General features: G+C 41.5%; 1 protein-coding gene across 3 annotated transcripts in view; it reads left to right on the forward strand.

The window, feature by feature from the left end:
- Positions 1 to 21,218, forward strand: part of LOC110502476 (VPS10 domain-containing receptor SorCS3) — a 76,073-nt gene that overhangs the window by 48,313 nt on the left and 6,542 nt on the right. For all 3 annotated transcript variants that reach the window (XM_021580512.3, XM_036960051.2, XM_021580516.3), the window contains 18 exons: positions 2,618 to 2,707; positions 3,592 to 3,771; positions 4,032 to 4,178; positions 7,824 to 7,926; positions 8,210 to 8,286; positions 8,409 to 8,503; positions 15,660 to 15,761; positions 16,095 to 16,212; positions 16,512 to 16,645; positions 17,182 to 17,295; positions 17,521 to 17,692; positions 18,095 to 18,278; positions 18,550 to 18,683; positions 18,892 to 19,015; positions 19,307 to 19,419; positions 19,614 to 19,745; positions 19,956 to 20,055; positions 20,945 to 21,050. In XM_021580512.3, coding sequence (XP_021436187.3) covers positions 2,618 to 2,707; positions 3,592 to 3,771; positions 4,032 to 4,178; positions 7,824 to 7,926; positions 8,210 to 8,286; positions 8,409 to 8,503; positions 15,660 to 15,761; positions 16,095 to 16,212; positions 16,512 to 16,645; positions 17,182 to 17,295; positions 17,521 to 17,692; positions 18,095 to 18,278; positions 18,550 to 18,683; positions 18,892 to 19,015; positions 19,307 to 19,419; positions 19,614 to 19,745; positions 19,956 to 20,055; positions 20,945 to 21,050 — 2,225 coding nt within the window. The remainder of the gene's footprint in view (positions 1 to 2,617; positions 2,708 to 3,591; positions 3,772 to 4,031; positions 4,179 to 7,823; positions 7,927 to 8,209; positions 8,287 to 8,408; positions 8,504 to 15,659; positions 15,762 to 16,094; positions 16,213 to 16,511; positions 16,646 to 17,181; positions 17,296 to 17,520; positions 17,693 to 18,094; positions 18,279 to 18,549; positions 18,684 to 18,891; positions 19,016 to 19,306; positions 19,420 to 19,613; positions 19,746 to 19,955; positions 20,056 to 20,944; positions 21,051 to 21,218) is intronic.

Genomic DNA, 21,218 nt, shown 5'->3' on the forward strand with positions numbered 1-21,218 from the left:
GTGTGCTAATGGGATTAGCATGACAGCTGTAAGTAACAGAAAACTTTCCAGGGCATAGACATGTCTTATATGGGCAGTAAGCTTACATTCTTGTTAATCTAACTGCACTGTCCAATTTACAGTAGCTTCTACAGCGAAAAAATACCATGCTATTGTTTGAGGAGAGTGCATAACAACAACAAACTTATCACGGCAACTGGTTTGATACATTCACCTCTGAAGGTAAATAATGTATTTACATTCGGTAATCTTGCTGATGTAAATCTGATTTGTCATCATGAGGGTCCCAGAGATAAAATGTAGCATAGTTTTGTTTTGATAAAATTCATTTTTATGTTCAAATGTAGGAACTGGGTTCTACAGTTTGAACCCCAGCTGTCTATGGCTCGACACCCGGCCATCTAGATGTGTTAAAGTTAGTGTATAAGCTAATGATCCATCATGTATGACATTCCTGGGACTGTAAAAACTTACATTTTGTATTACCATATCATTTTTGTTTGTTCCCTATAGTTATGTACAAGATAGTAACTACTAACAATTGGATACCATGAAATTGGGGGGAAAAGGGGGTAAAATTTAAAGATATATATATATATATATATATATATATATATATATATATATATATATATATATATATATAATTAAACATTTTTCTGTTTGTATTATCTTTTACCAGATCTAATGTGTTATATTCTCCTATATTAATTTCACATTTCCACAAACTTCAAAGTGTTTTCTTTCAAATGGTATCAAGAAAATGCATATCCTTGCTTCAGGCCCTGAGCTACAGGCAGTTAGATTTGGGTATGTCATTTTAGGCGAAAATGTAAGAAAGGGTACGATCCTTAAGAGGTTTTTAAGAAGCCTTTTGGACCTAGATTTGGCTCTTCGGTACCGCTTGCCGTGCGGTAGCAGAGAGAACATTCTATGACTATGACTATTCTTCAAGCCTTCCTCTGACACCGCCTGGTATAGAGGTCCTGGATGGCAGGAAGCTTGGACCCAGTGATGTACTGGGCCTTATGCACAACCCTCTGTAGTCCGAGGTGGTACAGCTGTAGAATTTTTTGAGGATCTGAGGACCCATGCCAAATCATTTCAGTCTCCTGAGGGGGAATAGCCAATGTCATGCCCTCTTCACAACTGTCTCGGTGTGTTTGGACCATGTGGACACCAAGGAACTTGAAGTTCTTAACCTGCTCCACTACAGCCCCGTTGATGAAAATGGGGGGCGTGCTCGGCCCTTCTTTTCCTGTAGTCCATGATCCTCTCCTTTGTCTTGATCACGTTGAGGGAGAGGTCTCATCGTTGTCAGTGATCAGGCCTACCACTGTTGTATCATTGACAAACTTAATAATTGTGTTGGAGTCGTGCTTGGCCATGCAGTTATGAATGAACAGGGAGTACAGGAGGGGACTGAGCACGCACCCCCGAGAGGCCCCCATTAGGATCAGCATGGCAGATGTGTTGTTACCTACCCTTACCACCTGGGGGGCGGCCCATCAGGAAGTCCAGGATCCAGTTGCAAAGGGAGGTGTTTAGTCCCAGGGCCCTTAGCTTAGTGATGAGCTTTGAGGGCACTATGGTGTTGAAAACTGAAATGCAGTCAATGAACAGCATTCTCACATAGGTGTTCCTTTTTTCCATGTGTGAAAGGGCAGTGTGGAGTGCAATAGAATTGCCTCATCTGTTGATCTGTTGTGGCGGTATGCAAATTGGAGTGTCTGGGGTTTCTGCGATGATGGTGTTGATGTGAGCCATGACCAGCCTTTCAAAGCACTTCATGGCTACAGACGTGAGTGCTACGGGTCGGTAGTCATTTAGGCAGGTTTACCTTGGTGTTCTTGGTCACAGTGACTATGGTGGTCTTCTTGAAACAACATGTTGGTATTACAGACTTGGTCAGGGAGAGGTTGAAAATGTTATTGAAGACACTTGCCCAGCACTTGCTCGGAGCACACGCCCTGGTAATCCGTCTGGCCCTGCGGCCTAATGAATGTTGACCTATTTAAAGGTCTTACTCACATTGGCTACGGAGAGCGTGATCACACAGTCATCCAGACGTTCTAATGTAGTGTGTTTGGTGCTAGCAGGACATCTAAGATACATTTAGAGGACACACCTATTTGTAAGGTAAATACAGTGGTATGTCATTTGGATGTTGGTGTATAAACTTGTATTGCCTTCTATGTGTTAAAGCATCAAGTCCCTAAATTATGAAAATGTTTTTGATTTGAAATTGATTTCCACATTATAATTGTTTTAATTATTGTAATGAAGTGTCTAAACTCGACCTACCTGAACTGTATTTAAGTTTTACCTAGTTTTCGACTTCCAGAAGGTAGTTTCATTCCAATGATGTAGGTCTGAAAAAGACTAGAGTTCTTCTGTGGGGTGAGTCAGTGTTTCCACGATCTTAAGTCGAGGTGGAGTAAAATGAAATGGGTGTGTTAAAATCAGTGACATTTCAAATGGATTAATTCTAATGAACGCCAGCATGCCTGAAACATCGCTGATTTTAATATACTCAATCAAATATTCACTTTACAAGCAAGAATTGTGCTTACTCGCCCACAAGAGCTACTGAAGCAAGACCTTTTTTCTTCTACAGGTTACCAAGTCAGGGCAGGCGAGTTACTTTGTGTCCTATATGAGGGAATCATTCAAACAAATTCAACTACCCAAATACTGTCTTCCCAAGGTAAGCATTGCACTACCCAAATACACCTTGCAATAAATACAGCAGCAGGTTGAGGACATTTTCATTTCTGAAGCCTCCCTTTACTCACTCTGAGGTACACTGCTGTCTGTGGAGACAGAAAGCTGCTCATCTTGAAGCACACAGATCACGGATACTCTCTCACTTGTTATTTATCTCTATTGCTCTACATTATATTTAGCTCCATTCATCTGTATGACTGTCTAGTTGAAGAGTTTATTTTCAAAACACTATATCTGCATATTTGTGGTTTATTTTTTATTGGAAATTATAGCTTATGGGTATGTTCGTGTGTGTGTATAAAGTACTGCTCTCAGATTTTAAATTAATATATTTTAGATTCGTAAGATTCTTTTATTTTTTTGCAAAATGCTAAATATCCATTGTTTAGCTGGAATGGAATGTTCGTATTCTGTCAATTTCACTGTGATGTGTGGTTGTCTCACCTAGCTATTTTAAGATGAATGGAGTTACTGTAAGTCACTCTGGATAAGAGCATCTGCTAAATGACTCAAATGTAAATGTTTTACATACAGATCTCATATTACTATACTATATTATTAGTGAGGCGGATATATAGAATTTAGCAAAGAAACGTGATTATTTGTCTCTCTGAAATGAAATGAATCAAGTGTTAGATTTTTTTTTACAAATGCATGTTTGTCATTGAACAACCCGATGCCACGATGAAATAGTGAAAAGACACACCAATCACACCAATTCATATTTTCTCTCAACAATAAAACCTAATTGACCAACATTTCTGAAAATGCATGCATAGTGTTTTGGAATGAAACTCTTAATTTGCCTCTATCTACCCGCCTGTCTATTCACCCTTCCACACTCTCTCCCTCTCATCTAAACAGGACATGCACATCATCAGTACAGATAAGAAGCAGGTGTTTGCGGCTGTACAGGAGTGGAACCAGAATGACACCTACAGCCTGTATATCTCAGACTCTCCAGGGGTCTACTTCACTCTGTCTCTAGAGAACCTCCGGACCAGAAGAGAGCCAGGCGGAAATGTACTGGTTGACATGTATAAGGTACATCTACTGTATGTGTATGCAGGACACTCTCCCTGTGGAAGGACCTCCGTGAGGCGCTCTTAGTTAAACCATATTACTATGTTAAGTACTGTTTGTTTGGTACCTCTGAAGGCACACTTCCTATGTATGATTTAATCTCTTCTGTAGTTTTGCATAGTGCAATGACTTTTCATAACCAAGTTGTTTAAAATAATTACATACACTCTCTCAATGTGATATCTCTTTTGTTTCATCTGTTTGGCTTATTGTCATTCTAGGTAGAAGGAATAAACGGCATATTTTTTGCCAACAAATTGGTGGACCATGAAGTGAAGACTTTCATTACCTATAACAAGGGTCAGACCTGGGCCCTTCTGCAAGCCCCTAACACTGATGTGGCTGGAAACAGTCTGCACTGCATCCTGGTGAGCTGAAATCATTGGGGTGGATGACACTGCTTCTTAAAGTATTCATTCATCAAATGTTTTAACCCACCGAAAGCTTGCTGATTTAATAGTAAGAGTTGTTCATGGCAGATGCCTGGTCTCTAATCAGTTTTACCTTTTACTTTTCTACATTGTCAGGCAAAGGGTTGGTAGGGGAATCTCATCCTAGACGTGTAGTTCAATACATTCCAGTCCATCAAGTGGTTCAAAATCTACATTAACCTAAAATATTTCAATTTGACAACTTAATCACTGTAAATAGATCACCCTAATGAAAGTTACATTACAATAAATGGCAGTTGGACAGTGCCCCATGGTGATCTGTGTTAGAAATGTTTGATATTCATTTAAATAATCTATTCTTTTTTTATATGAAAAGTGAGTTAACATGATATGCACATATTATGCATTTCTAGAAGAATGTATAATATGGCTCAGACACGAGACGTACGTGGCAGGGTCTACAGGCAATTACAGACTACAAAAAGAAAACCAGCCATGTCACAGACACCGACGTCTTGCTTCCAGACAAACTAAACACCTTATTTGCCCGCTTTGAGGATAATACAGTGTCACCGACGCGGCCCGCTACCAAGGACTGCGGAACCCCCCTCTCCTTCTCCGTGGCCGACGTGAGTAAGACATTTAAACGTGTTAACCCTCACAAGGCTGTTGGCCCAGACCACATCCCTAGCCGCGTCCTCAGAGCATGCGCAGACCAGCTGGCTGGTGTGTTTACGGACATATTCAATCGCTCCCTATGCCAGTCTGCTGTCCCCACATGCTTCAAGATGGCCACCATTGTTCCTGTACTCAAGAAGGCAAATATTACTGAAGTAAATTACTATCTGAAGTAGCACTCACTTCAGTCATCATGAAGTGCTTTGAGAGACAAGTCAAGGATCATATCACCTCCACCTTACCTACTACCTGCACAGGCATTTCGCTACACTCGCATTAACATTGCTAACCATGTGTATGTGACCAATAAAATTTGATTGGATTTGAGAGGAAAAATGTATATAATTGTCACACCCTGATCAGTGTCATCTGTCCTCGTTATTGTCTCCACCCCCTCCAGGTGTCGCCTGTCCCTCTGTGCCAGTTCGTCTTGTATGTTTCCAAGTCAACCAACATTTTCCCCATTCTCCTGCTTTTTGCATTCTCCTATTTCTAGTCCTCCCGCTTTTGACCCTCGCCTGTTTCTGGACTTTGTACCCGCCTGCCTGACCACGAGCCTGTCTGCCACTGTACCTCCTGGACTCTGATCTGGTTTTGACCTTTTTGCCTGTCCACGACCATTCTCTTGCCTACCCCTTTGGATTAATAAACATTGTAAGACTCCAACCATCTGCCTCCTGTGTCTGCAATTGGGTCTCGCATTGTGCCTTGATAATAATACTGTTTTCGTCTGTCATACAAATTGCCTCCCCTCTGGGTGAATTACATCAGAGACATTAGTAATTTAGGTGTATCAGTAAATGAAGCAATTTTGTCAGATTAGTCTTTGCACCTTGGATAATGTTTTTATTACATGGCTTGTTTGCTTCAGAATGGAACAGCCAGCTCCAATGTCCTTTGTAGCCAGTTTAAATCTGTTGGTGAAAGATATTCAAATGTTTCATAAATGGTCTTTGTAAACTTTCATTTCAAAGAGATTAGTATGAACACAGAGTCATATATAAATGAGTCAGATATACACTGAGTATACAAAACATTTTAAGGATACCTGCTCTTTCTATGAAATAGACTGACCAGGTGAATCCAGGTAATAGCTATGATCCTTTATTGATGCCATTTGTTAAATCCACTTCAATAAGTGTAGATGAAGGGGAGGAGACAAGTTAAAGACGGATTTTTAAGTATTGAGACAATTGTGTATTTGTGCCATTCAGAGGGTGAATGGGAAAGACAAAATATTGAAGTGCCTTTGAACTAGGCATGTTAGTAGGTGCCAGGCGCACCGGTTTGTGTCAAGAACTGCAACACAGCTTGGGTTTTCACGCTCGACAGTCTCCTGTGTGTATCAAGAATGGTCCACCACTCAAAGGACATCAATCCAACTTGACACTACTGTGGGAAGTATTGGAGTCAACATGGGCCAGCATCCCTGTGAAATGCTCCGGGGAGGGGGTGGGGGGTGTCCCTAATGTTTGGTATACCTAGTAAAGATCCTTATAAGATGCATTTTATTTTATGTATTGGTTTAGGCCCAGTGGTGATTTTAGCATGTAAATATTGGTGGGACAAAGAAAGATTTACAGTATACGTTTTGATGCATGCCAGCAAAGCCACTACACAACTCAACACTAAACAATACATTAATTGCGCTATAATGGTGACAAACGGTACCCACAAACTGTTAGGGCCTACATAAAGCTTTCACAACAGCAGTCCCAACACCTTACCACTGTCACACCTGGCTTTCAGCAGAGCCTGCAGCGAAACAGTTCATTAAGCCTCATTTACCACCTTTTAAAAAAAACTAATAAGGCTGACTTGTTTAAACATATTTGGTTTCTACTGACAATTGAGATGTAAAATCTATAGCATAAGGGAACGACAAGCAGAAATCCATAATTTCTAATAAAACTTTAATGAGCGAGCTAGGACTTTTGAAATGTACAGTGACAGAATTCAGAACATGGGCCATTTTTTACAGGATTCTCCCTGTACACCAAGTCAGAATGGTAGGATAAATAAATGGGGCATGTAAGCAGACAATGAAAGCTCTTACAATATATGCAATACTGCCCTACCAAGCAAAAAGGCAGTAACTGCTCATAGCGTGGAACTGAGAAAAATTGATTTTATTTACCTTGGAGGTAGGATACTTGTACACATGATTAAGCATGTATTTAATGTTGCAAAAATGACAACTCATTTTCGAGATTTCCAGTTGTTTTGAGTGTGGCAGAAGTCATGCTGGATTGACAGCATGGCCAATTTTGAATGTTTATCCTTTTAAGCTTGGAAAAGAGACCCTTAAACCCAAACTTTAACCACACACCCACTCCAATGAATAGCAGGCTAGTGATTGCTTGCAGTTAGCCACTGATTCCATCTAAACCACTCATTGTTGAATTTGTGATTTCCAACTTGTTGTGTAATGTTTATGTCCAATGGCCAACGAACACCGATTTGTTTTATCTATGATTTTCATTATTTATCTTTATATGACAAGGGTTGAAAATGATTTGCCAGTAGATTGTCTGTTAGCTTGCTAGCTAAGATTTTGGAAGTATTATCAAAGCTACTATAGAACGTGATTTGACGTCCTTTATCTGTGGCCAATTATCTTGAGCATTCTTCGATGGGCACTTCTAATGTAACTCAATGGCAGCACCCATGGGGCTTGATTTTTTTAGCTCTACCTGTAGATTTTGTGTTGATGTAGTGTCCCCAATAGTGACAGAATACTGAGCCAATCATGGCGCAACTAGAGAATATTACCAACCCCTACGCTCCGTATTTTCCGCCGGCTGCCCCACCACCACAGAAAGCACTGAGAAAGGCTGAAACACATGCATTTTGGAGCTGCCTTACTCAAGAAAGGCCATGAAAAACGGGTTGCCACTGTTTAGGCTTATGTCTAAATGGAATCCATTGTGTTTGTTTTGGCAGCCATTTTGTTCTCTGCATCTGCACCTGGATATGCCTGTGAACCCTTACCTGCCTGGACGCATCTTCAGTAAGGACTCAGCACCAGGGATCATCGTAGCCACAGGTAGGACAGAAGCCGAAAAGGTTTATACTGCATGATATTTGTGTTCTAGCAACAAAATTGTAAAGACAGGCACAGCTGTTAACGTTGTGCAAGCTTTTATCTGTGGTACTGTAGAAATCTTCAAATAGAATACAGATCAATAAAAGTGTTCATAATGGGATCAAGTCCTCTAAAATAGAAGGAGCTGCATAGCTATGATATGATCGTTTATTTTCTTTGCAAATATGTATCTTTACAATGCAAATATACTGATATATGAATTCATATTTTCTTTTTTGCCCAGGCAACATTGGTACAGAGCTGTCCTCCACTAGCCTTGGAATGTTTATAACATCTGATGCTGGCAATAGCTGGAGACAGGTGAGACCCATCTTTGCCTCAAAATGGGCTCTGACTTCAGTCCGTTTTTCCTAAATATGCATTATGAATATGAAAAACTATTGATGTAAATCATATGTTTATTGTCTTCTACTTTTTATTAGATATTTGAAGAAGAACTTGGTGTTTGGTTTCTTGACAATGGAGGTGCTTTAGTTGCAGTGTCTTTAGTTGCAACAGTACCCATCCGGCACATATGGTAAGTTCATTGTAATTTTACTGTAGAGTACAGTGCCTTCAGAAAGTATTCACACCCTTTGACTTTTTCCATGTTTTGTTGTGTTACAAAGTGGGATAAAAAATGAACTTAATACTCCCAAATGTAGAATAACATTTATTAAACATTTATGAAAAATAAAAACACTGCTCAAAAATAATACACTGCTCAAAACACATCCTAGATCTGAATGAATGAAATATTCTTATTAAATACTTTTTTCTTTACATAGTTGAATGTGCTGACAACAAAATCACACAAAAATGATCAATGGAAATCAAATGTATCAACCCACGGAGGTCTGGATTTGGAGTCACACTCAAAATTAAAGTGGAAAACCACACTACATGCTGATCCAACTTTGATGTAATGTCCTTAAAACAAGTCAAAATGAGGCTCAGTAGTGTGTGTGGCCTCCACGTGCCTGTATGACCTCCCTACAACGCCTGTGCATGCTCCTAATGAGGTGGCGGATGGTCTCCTGAGGGATCTCCTCCCAGACCTGAACTAAAGCATCCTCCAACTCCTGGACAGTCTGTGGTGCAACGTGGCGTTGGTGGATGGAGCGAGACATGATGTCCCAGATGTGCTCAATTGGTTTCAGGTCTGGGGAACGGGCGGGCCAGTCCATAGCATCAATGCCTTCCTCTTGCAGGAACTGCTGACACACTCCAGCCACATGAGGTCTAGCATTGTCTTGCATTAGGAGGAACCCAGGGCCAACCGCACCAGCATATGGTCTCACAAGCGGTCTGAGGATCTCATCTCGGTACCTAATGGCAGTCAGGCTACCTCTGGCGAGCACATGGGGGGCTGTGCGGCCCCCCAAAGAAATGCCACCCCACACCATGACTGACCCACTGCCAAACCGGTCATGCTGGAGGATGTTGCAGGCAGCAGAACGTTCTCCACGGCGTCTCCAGACTCTGTCACCTCTGTCACATGTGCTCAGTGTGAACCTGCTTTCATCTGTGAAGAGCACAGGGTGCCAGTGGCGAATTTGCCAATCTTGGTGTTCTCTGGCAAATGCCAAACGTCCTGCACGGTGTTGGGCTGTAAGCACAACCCCCACCTGTGGACGTCGGGCCCTCATACCACCCTCATGGAGTCTGTTTCTGACCGTTTGAGTAGACACAGGCACATTTGTGGCCTGCTGGAGGTCATTTTGCAGGCTCTGGCAGTGCTCCTCCTTGCACAAAGGTGGAGGTAGCGGTCCTGCTGCTGAGTTGTTGCCCTCCTACGGCCTCCTCCACATCTCCTGATGTACTGGCCTGTCTCCTGGTAGCGCCTCCATGCTCTGGACACTACGCTGACAGACACAGCAAACCTTCTTGCCACAGCTCGCATTGATGTGCCATCCTGGATGAGCTGCACTACCTGAGCCACTTGTGTGGGTTGTAGACTCCGTCTCATGCTACCACTAGAATGAAAGCACCGCCAGCATTCAAAAGTGACCAAAACATCAGCCAGGAAGCATAGGAACTGAGAAGTGGTCTGTGGTCACCACCTGCAGAACCACTCCTTTATTGGGGGTGTCTTGCTAATTGCCTATAATTTCCACCTGTTGTCTATTCCAATTGCACAACAGCATGTGAAATGTATTGTCAATCAGTGTTGCTTCCTAAGTGGACAGTTTGATTTCACAGAAGTGTGATTGACTTGGAGTTACATTGTGTTGTTTAAGTGTTCCCTTAATTTTTTTGAGCAGTGTATATCTTGATCAGATAATTGTTAACCCCCTTTATACAATGAATGTTAGAAACACCTTTGGCAGGGAATTACAGCTGTGAGCCTTTTTGGGTAAGTCTGAGAGCTTTGCACACTTGGATTGTACAATATTTGCTCATTATTCTTCAAAATAATTCAAGCTCCATCAAGTTGGTTGTTGATCATTGCTAGAAACCATTTGCATGTCTTGCCATAGATTTTCAAGACACTTTAGGTCAAAACTGTTAATAGGCCTCTCAGGAACATTCAATGGTGTCTTGGTAAGCAACTCCAGTATAGATTTGGCTTTGTGATTTAGGTTATTGTCCTGCTTAAAGGTGAATTTATCTCCCATGTTGAAAAGAAGACTGGTTTTTCATGGTTTCCTTTATTCTGTTTAATTTTGTCTCAGAAAACTCCCTAATCCTTGCCAATGACAAGCAGACCCAGTCCTTACCGATGACAAGCAGACCCACCAACATCCTTGAAAATATGAAGAGTGGTACTCAGTGATGTGTTGTGTTGGATTTGTCGCAAACATAATGTTTTGTATTCAGGACAAAAATAACATTTCTTTGCCACATCTTTTGCAATTATTTATTGAGTTCCTTGTTGCAAGCATCATACTTCCAGCGCCGACAGCGATGGCCGCCTCGCTTCGCGTTCCTAGGAAACTATGCGGTCTTGTTTTTTTATGTGTTATTTCTTACATTGTTACCCCAGGAAATCGTATGTTTTATTACATACAGCCAGAGAGAACTATTGGATATAAGAGCAATGTCAACTCAACAACATTACGACCAGAAATACGACTTTCCTGAAGTGGATCCTCTGTTTGGTCCACCACCCTGGACAATGGATCGGATCCCAGCCCGCGACCCAAAACAATGGTGCCGCAGAAGGGGCAGACGGAGCGGTCTTCTGGTTAGGCTCCGTAGACGGGCACATCGCGCACCGCTCCCGAGCATACTATTCACAAATGTCCAGTCTCTTGACAACAAGGTAAACGAAATCCGAGCAAGGGCTGTCTTCCAGAGATTGAAACGTTCTTTATTTCATGGAAAAATCGCTCAATCGGGGAACGTCATCAGAGTCGGTAGAGACACCTGGTTTCTTCACGCATCGCGCCGACAGAAACATGCATCTCTCTGGTAAGAAGAAGGGCGGAGGCCTTATGATTAACGAGACGTGGTGTGATCGTAACAACTTACAGGATCTCAAGTCCTTTTGTTCACCTGACCTAGAATTCCTTACAATCAAATGCCGATCTCATTATCTACCAAGAGGATTCTCTTCGATCATAATCACAGTCGTGTATATCCCCCCCAAGCAGACATATCGACGGCCCTGAAAGAACTGCATTGGGCTCTATGTAACCTGGAAACCACATATCCTGAGGCTGCATTTATTGTAACTGGGGATTTTAACAAGGCTAATCTGAAAACAAGACTCCCTAAATTTTATCAGCATATTGAACCCGTGCTGGCAAAACCCTGGATCATTGTTATTCTAACTTCCACAACGCATAAAAAGCCCTCCCCCGCCCTCCGTTCGGAAAATCTAATCATGACTCCATTTTGTTGCTCTCAGCATATAGACAGAAGCTGAAACAGGAAACACCCGTGCTCAGGCCTGTTCAACGCTGGTCTGACCAATCGGATTCCACGCTTCAAGATTGCTTCGATCACGTGGACTGGGATATGTTCCGCATAGCGTCGGACAATGACATTGATGAATACACTGATTCGGTGAGTGAGTTAATTAGCAAGTGCATCGGTGATTCACAGCGTCTATTAAAACGGTCCCCATCCAGAAACCGTGGATTGATGGCAGCATTCGCACAAAATTAAAGCGCGAACCACTGCTTTTAATCAGAGCAAGGCGACCGGAAACTTGACCAAATTCAAACAGTGTAGCTATTCCCTCCGCAAGGCAATCATACAAGCTAAGTGTCAGTATAGAGACAAAGTAGAGTCGCAATTCAACGGCTCAGACATGAGAGGTATGTGGCAGGGTCTACAGTCAATCATGGACTACAAAAGGAAAACCAGCCCTGTTGCGGTCCACAGTTTCTTGCTTCCAGACAAACTAAACTTCTTTGCTCGCTTTGAGGACAATACTGTGCCACCAACACCATCCGCTACCAAAACCTGCGGGCTCTCCTTCACTGCTGCCAACATGAGTAAAACATTTAAACGTTTTAACCCTCGCAAAGCTGCCGGCCCAGGCAGCATCCCTAGCCGCGTCCTCAGAGCATGCGCAGACCAGCTGGCTGGTGTGTTTACAGACATATTCAATCAATCCAATCCCAGTCTGCTGTCCCCACATGCTTAAAGAGGGACACCATTGTTCCTGTTCCCAAGAAAGCTTTGGTATCTGAGCTAAATGACCATCGCCCCATAGCACTCACTTCAATCATGAAGTGCTTTGAGAGACAAGTCAAGTCATCTCCACCCTACCTGACACCCTAGATCCACTCCAATTTGCTTACTGCCCCAATAGGGGTACAGACGACGCAATCACACTGCCCTAACCCATCTGGACAAGAGGAATACCTATGTAAGAATGCTGTTCATCGGCTACAGCTCAGCATTTAACATCATAGTACCCTCCAAACTCGTCATTAAGCTCGAGACTGTGCAACTGGGTCCTGGACTTCCTGACGGGCCGCCCCCAGATGGTTAGGGTAGGAAACAACATCTCCACCCCGCTGATCCTCAACACTGGGGCCCCACAAGGGTAGGTTCTCAGCCCTCTCCTGTACTCCCTGTTCAACCATGACTGTGTGGCCATGCACACCTCCAACTCAATCATCAAGTTTGCAGACGACAATACAGTGGTAGGCTTGATTACCAACAATGACGAGACAGCCTACAGGGAGGAGGTGAGGGCCCTCGGTGTGTGGTGTCAGGAATATAACCTCACACTCAATGTCAACAAAACAAAGGAGATGATTGTGGACTTCAGGAAAAAGCATAGGGAGCAGCCCCCTATCCACATCAATGGGACAGTAGTGGAGAAGGTGAAAAGTTTTAAGTTCCTCGGCGTACACATCACGGACAAACTGAAATGGTCCGCCCACACAGACAGCGTGGTGAAGAAGGTGCAGCAGCGCCTCTTCAACCTCAGGAGGCTGAAGAAATTCAGCTTGTTACCAAAAACACTCACAAACTTTTACAGATGCACAATCGAGAGCATCCTTTCGGGCTGTTTCACCGCCTGCTACGGCAACTGCTCCGCCCACAACCGGAAGGCTCTCCAGAGGGTAGTGAAGTCTGCACAATGCATCACTGGGGGCAAACTACCTGCCCTCCATGACATCTACAGCACCCGATGTCACAGGAAGACCAAAAAGTTCATCAAGGACAACAACCACCCGAGCCACTGCCTGTTCACCCCGCTATCATCCAGAAGGTGAGGTCAGTACAGGTGCATCAAAGCGGGGACCGAGAGACTGAAAAACAGCTTCTATATCAAGGCCATCAGACTGTTAAACAGCCATCACTAACATTGAGTTGCTGCTGCCAACATACTGACTCATCTCTAGTTACTTTATTAATAAAAATCGGATGCATTATATGTATCACTAGCCACTTTAAACAATACCACTTGATATACTGTACTTTATACCATCTACTGCATCGTGCCTATGCCTTTCGGCCATCATATTCTTATTCATTTACACTTGTGTGTATAAGGAAGTTGTTGTGAAATTGTTAGATTACTTGTTAGGTATTACTGCATGGTCGGAACTAGAAGTACATTTCTTGGTACTCCCTGACGAAGGCCATGCAGCCGAAATACGTCGTATTTTTTTAACTTTATTTCTATTGAACATACCATACAAATAAAGGCATTTTAATTAACTATATGAAGAGTGCCTTGGTCCTCCTTTCTTTTTGATAACTACAATGTTGTTGATCCATCCTCAGTTTTCTTATATCACAACCATTCAACTCTGTAACTGTTTTAAAATCACAATTGGCCTCATGTTGAAATCCCTGAGCAGTTTGCTTCCTCTCCAGCAACTGAGTTAGGAATGACTCCTGTATCGTTGTAGTGACTGGGTGTATTGATACACCATCCAAAGCCTAATTAATAACTTCACCATGCTCAAAGGGTTATTCAGCATCTGCTTTTTTATCTTAACAAATCTTTGCAAGGCATTGGAAAACCTCCCTGTTATTTGTGGCTGAATCTGTGCTTAAAATGTACTACTCGATTGAGGGACCTTACAGATAATTAATTGTATGTGTGGGGTACAGAGACGGGGAGTTTTTTTTTTTTTTTAACCACTATTGAACACATTTTTTAACCACATTTTTACTCCTGAACTTATTTAGGTTTGCCATAACAAAGGGGTTGAATACTTATTGACTCAAGACATTTCAGCTTTTCATTTGTTATCAATTTGGAAAATGTTCTACCAAAAAATTCAAACTTTGTTTATTGTGTGTAGATCAGTGACAAAAAAATCTCAATTTCAGCTGTAACACAAAAAAATGCAGAAAAGTAAAGGGGTGTGAATACTTTCTGAAGGTACTGTATATGGTAGTATAATAATGATATACATTGTATGTAAAGATGCATTATACTGTGCCTTATCAGTTGATTTCAGAAACAGGTGTGCAATGCTTAAAAACTAATGTTGATGTTCCCATTTAAGGACACAGTTAATTTAATTCTGATTTCAGTTTTGGTTGTGTTGTTGCATACGATTACATTTAGCCTTTGAAATGCTGATTGGAAAGGTATATTTGCATGGGTTGTCTGTCTCCAGCAACTGCAACTGTTTCTCTCACCACATCAAAACTGTCAGAATCCTTTCAACAAAGAATGTCTGTTACCGCGTTGCACTGTTCATGGGTATTTTCGCAAATTACTTTCATGCAAATGTTGCCAAGTCCAGGTTTGAAGTATTGGGGGACTTTGTGGGCCAGGGTCCTTGTGTTGTTGGAACCCTGTCACACCAGATACTTTGATATCCCCCGTACTGAAACAGTGTCACAATCAATTAACATCTGTGAAGGGTGATTTAAGTCCCTCAATTGTTAGAGCCTGAGTCATATCTCTTTTTTACGTTTTGTCACCCTCAACATTTACCTAGACCTGTGAAACATTAGTTCTATTATTGAGTGCATAGTTAGGATACTTTTCCACATAGAGAACAGGCTGATGTGGGTACTTCATTTTTCATCCATGATGAGAATGCATCTTAAGAACGGTATCACTAGGAATTTGGACTCTGTAGAAATGTCTAGAATATTTTCTGTTAAACTCTTTTCATTGTCACACCTTACAAATATTACAAAGATGCCAGAGAGTTTGAAATTGTGGTGTACATGTAATTACGCCATTACTAGCATAGTAAATTAACTACATTATGTATTTAATCAGATGTTAATATTTGTTGTCCTGTGTTGCGAAATAGGATAAGTCTGGACGAGGGTAAGAAATGGGATCGTCACAGTTTCTCTCTGGTTCCTTTGTTTCTGGATGGAGCTCTTATGCAACCAGAGAATCACATCATCACGTAAGTGGAGTTAGGGTTGGGTGAACATTAAGTAAACAAAGAACTCATATTCTTGGTTACAGGTCATCTGTTTATGAAAGTAAAATAGTGTTGTTATTGTGCATTAATCAGTAAATAGCACCTAAACTTAATTTCTCAATTTACAATGTTTTGTTTACCAGAGGTACTATACACATAGCTGTGTTTGCAAAGTTATTTATTTTTGTTAATGTGTTTATATTGAATGTCTGGGCCACAGCAGCAATACACTAGTCTGGGCAACATCTTCATTTTACAAGAGACAAAGACAATAAGGCTAATAACTTACCTAATGTTTTGTTTTGTTGATTTAAGTTTCACTGGACACTTAAGTCGTATTTCAGAATGGCAGCTGATAAAGATTGACTACAAAGCCATCTTTAGCAGGAGATGCATGGACGGAGATTATCAGACTTGGAACCTACATAACAAGGTTATGTACACAATGAAGTTATTGATTTGATGCCAACATCAAGATAGGCATGTTTGTTTATTGTCACTGTAAACACAGCACATGGATGCATGTACACAAACACACACACACACACTCACACATGCACGCACGCACGCACGCGCACACACACACACACACACACACACACACACACACACACACACACACAGCTGAATCACATTGTACATTCATATAATTTCAGGCTATTGATCTGTAAAAAACATTGAATCAATGTAATTAAATTTACCGCAGGGAATGAAATGTAATGCGTTTGATAGGGAGAGCCATGTGTGATGGGAGAAAAGCAGACCTTTATGAAACGGAGGCCAGGGAACCGCTGTATGCTGACCCAGGACTACTCCCGAGTCATATCCTCAGAACCATGCATCTGCAGGGCCTATGATTTTGAATGGTAAGTAAAGTTATGGTAGACTTCCTCAGTTGTTACATCAGTGAATAGGCAAGGGGATTGTATATGTAACCCATCCCCCAACACTCTGCTGGACATTAAATGGAATTGTTTCTTAATTACTGGAGCCTCACAGGACTTAACAGCCCCCCTAATCACATATCTAATCACCAAAACGATTAGTTTGCTCAACTTTATACCTCTTCAATTTCCCTAATGTTCTCCAGTTTATTGCATGTAGCCACTGTGCATGCATTCACACAATCCAATTATGGTTTGCAAATTGTGAATGTGACTAAGCTTGTCTAATTTACATAATGACAAATTATTTATTTTCATCCAATTAATAAGTAAGGAATTGCTAAATTAATTCTAAATGTATTGTATCTTTATCTCTGAAAATCTCTTCTGACAACGATCATGTCACTAGCCTTGTAGTCATACAAAAAAGAACTGACCTATTGCTCAACTACAAAAGCTTTTTAGTGTCAGCGAGGGGAAAGTAGATAGTGTTTTATGAACAGTCTCATGTTTTACAGTGATTATGGGTATGAACGTCAAGCTGATGGAAAGTGTTCACCTGCTTTTTGGTTCGACCCAAATACGGTACCAAGAATCTGTAGCACTAGCCAGAATTACCTCAATAGCACAGGGTAAGTAACATGTACTATCCCTCATTCCTTCCTCCCTTGTGCAAAATAACACTCTTTCTGTGCAGTGATTGTATATTCAGTGTTTTCCCACTCAGTAAATATTGTTTTTGATTGAATAGGGCCCTTTGTTCAGCAAATTACTCTCTCTGCATTGAGACTACAGTAAATCCAGTCTCACTCTCAATTATAAAATGACATCTATGCTGTGAATGTTGTCACTGGTAGGTACAGGAAGGTTTTGTCTAATAACTGCAAAGAGGGAGGAAAGGATGTGTACTCCCCCAGGAAACAGCATTGTTCCCCCAGGCCTCCCAGAGGCCTCAGACTGACCACCAGCCATGGAGACCTCACCGCCAACCTGGGCAGTAACATCACCTTCCTGGTGCATCTGGACGATGTGAGTCTCCTCTCCCACCACTAACCAATACTGTGTCATTAGTAGGCATATTATTATTATTTCATCATGGAGCGGTGGAAGTTTGTCCTGGATTATCTTGTGCTTTTGAAGTGTTGGATGACGTGAAGTCCCCAGAGTCTGAACCGCTTTTGTCTGGTTTTGGAATGAAAGAGCACTATGACTCACTACATTGTCTCTGTTTCTTTTTCTTTCTATCTTTATCTCTCACTTGCTCCTCCTGAGTTCTCTCTTGTTCGTTCTCGTCTCCCGAGTGCTTCTCCTATGTCTAATCTCAAATCTCATCCCAAGTATTTCCCTAGACAACTCTTCCCTGTGAAAGATAATGCAGTGTCATAACAATCTGTTCTGACTAATGATGTCTGTCTTACTTCCTGTCTCCAGGGAAACTCGTTGTGGACACATATCCAGCTAGACTTTGGGGATGGCATCACGGTCATGTACAACCTGAGCCGGAGAGGCGATGGGATCAAACACAGCTATAGAGCACCTGGGATCTTCAGAGTGACAGCACATGCTGAGAACAGCCAGGGATATGACAGCAGCTCCATATTCTTACATATCACCAGTATGTCAACAAGAAACACTGGCTCCCTTATGTCTCATGTGGTTTCATGATTTTTCCTGCCTAAGCATGTTACCGCAGTAAGCCACTGACACCAGCATAGATTACAGATGATCATACGTCAAGAACTATAGATTGACCTACAACAACAATGCATTTTAAGTGCTTATGAAGCTATTGGATTATGTTGGATTTTTAAATTAACCAATTTACTGTTACCAAAATGACTGCATTTGGTTTGTATTGGCCAATGTGGTTCTCTTGTGTGTCTCAGGCCCAGTGGAGCGTGTGTATCTCTCAGCTCCTATTGTGGCCATCAGGAAGAAGGAAGCCAACCTAACTGCTGTGGTCTGGCCCGTCCACCAAAGAACACTAACCTTTTTCTGGTGGTTTGAAAACAGCTCTGAGGTGAGAGTCCTTCTCCCAATTACACTGACCGTTCCTGCTGTATCTGTGTGGGTGCTACACCTTGCCTAGTTCAGGTACCTTGTTATATTGTAGATTGGAATTGTTTATTCACAGCAAGTTGTTTTGGTCCTTTGTGTATTCCATGTGTGCTGCAAAAGGCAAGGTTGTGAGGTTTTCTATGCCATTCGCTTTGTCTTGCAAAACTCAGTCCTTAATAACCTTGGGTGGAAGCATCGCGTACACGTTTCAGAAGGAGGGCATGAACAGGGTCGTTGTCCAGGTGTCTTCTGGGTGCAACATACTGCAGGATACCAAGGTCATCATTGTTAAAGGTGAGCGGAAAGGACTCCTTCGAAGGCTTTAATATGAATGCAACATAGGTACGCAACTTGTTTTAATCACACATCTTCTGTATCCATGTTAACGCTGCCTTGTTAGTGAGAATGTGGACGTCACCTCTACTCCTTTCTACTCACCTTTATGTCATGAGAAACAAGAGTAAATTGTAAATTCATGTTAGGTTATAAGCAATTCCAGCAAACTGAAGGATTCTTAATGGTATGTTGCCACACGGCAAAGCTTTGTGGTAGAGGGTTCATGGAATCATCCTCCATGTTTCGCAGAGTTCTTCAAATCCCTGCTGTTATCATTCTCTCCGACTTTGGACGAGCACAACCCTGACATCCCTGAGTGGAGAGAGGATGTGGGCCGTGTGGTGAGGACAGCTGTGTCACAGGTATAGGACTAAGTTCCCTCTGGGACAACAGTCGTCATGAGGTTGTCACGCAATGGCTTTTATGGTCGTGATGAGGATAACCCTCTTTAATTCAATGTGACATTTTAAGGAAGTAAAGTAAACATAGATGTGTAGTATGATGTGTTTTCCCACGATAGCAGTGTGCGTGTTTGACTGGAAGACTGCTGTTACAGGTGTCTGGGTTTCCAGAAGAGCAGCTGTTGGTATCGTTGTTTCCAGGTGTTCCAACAACAGCAGAACTATTTATCCTGCCTGAGACTCAGTTTTCTGAACATGGGAAAGGGAATGAAGAGGGCTTAGTGAGTGTAAGCATATTTTTTGTTTGTACTTTAGGAAATCTTCTAGAATGTCTTATCTTGTAATTAATCTACAAAACAATTCACATTTGGATCACCAATGGTGTTTAACTGATTTAATTGGTAATGTTATCATTAGCATTTCTTCAAATTTGAAAGAATAATCTTTGCAAATGCACATTTTGGGGTGCCATGTCATTTTTCAATTCTGTGATACAGATATCAGACATTCTTATAAATGCCCTGAACCAAGGATTGATCCAGTTTGAGTTGAAACCTGACACTCAAATAATTGTTTACATCACACAGCTAACTTCAGGTAAGTTGCAGTTTTTCTTTGACTCTTTCACAGTATAAAATGCTAAATAACAATGCATAAACAATTATAAATACTATAATAAGCACTGTACCGACATTCAATTCACCACCTGATGTCAACATCAGACATTGATAGATATTTTTCCTTAAATCTCTTTTGTAACTAGTCATGCAATCAATGAGACTTTTAACAACAGATACCTTTAATATACACCTGGGAAGTCAACAGGGTCATTTGGATATTAGCATATCACTACAACTTGTCAATCATGACTTTACCCTTTTCATTCAGTCACTGATGTGTCTTAAATTGTGTCTGCATGGAAAGGTCTGAGGTGCCTTTAAAATGCTGTAGAAAGGTCAACGACTTCACTGGTCTAATCTTGGAAGAGAGAAATATTGGTTGGGGGTGGGTTAATACATACTCTGAATAATATGCCTCAGCACTTAAAGCCATGACTAAGCGCAAACCTTTCAGAGGCGTAGGGAGAAAGAGCGGGACCTCATGGATGGAGGCCTTTCTTAAAATGAAACATGACAGATGCTCACTCAGACATAATGGACACCTGCTAAGTGAATAAAAACGAATGATTGCTGGTTTCTTCCCTTGTTTTCTCCCGTTGAAATTGTTTCTGCTTTTACCAACTCTTTTTTTGTGTGTTTGGCATGGTTGGTTTACTTTAGTTTATTAGGATCCCCATTAGCTGTAGCTCATGCAGCAGCTACTCTTCTTGGTCAGCACAAAACATAAAGTACATGAGAAAGTACAGAACAGTTATAGACAAGAGTAACAAAGACATAACTACATTCAATTAATAATATCAACAAAAGAATTGGCTAAAGCAGAAATCTGTAGGCTAAAGTCTTGTTCTGTCTCTGTATTTCCCCAGCACCTCTGGTCGATTCCAACCCAATTCACAGTAGCTCAGCCATGCTGATGTTGCTATCTGTGGCGTTTGTTGGTTTAGTTGCATTCTTCATCTTCAAGTTCAAAAGGTATGTTCTCGTAATAATATTGATTGGTTGGTAATAGTCAACCATTTTTTTCTTATTTTGCCTTAGTGGCATTCAAAAGCTACATTATACTGTTAACTATCAACTAAGAAGTGAAGTTGTTACAGAACTGCAGCTTAAGTTCACATGACGTCAGTAGAGTGGTGTCTG

This window comes from Oncorhynchus mykiss, chromosome 23 (assembly GCF_057628025.1).
Source record: "Oncorhynchus mykiss isolate SJ-2025 chromosome 23, ASM5762802v1, whole genome shotgun sequence".
In the NCBI taxonomy this organism is placed as follows: domain Eukaryota; kingdom Metazoa; phylum Chordata; class Actinopteri; order Salmoniformes; family Salmonidae; genus Oncorhynchus; species Oncorhynchus mykiss.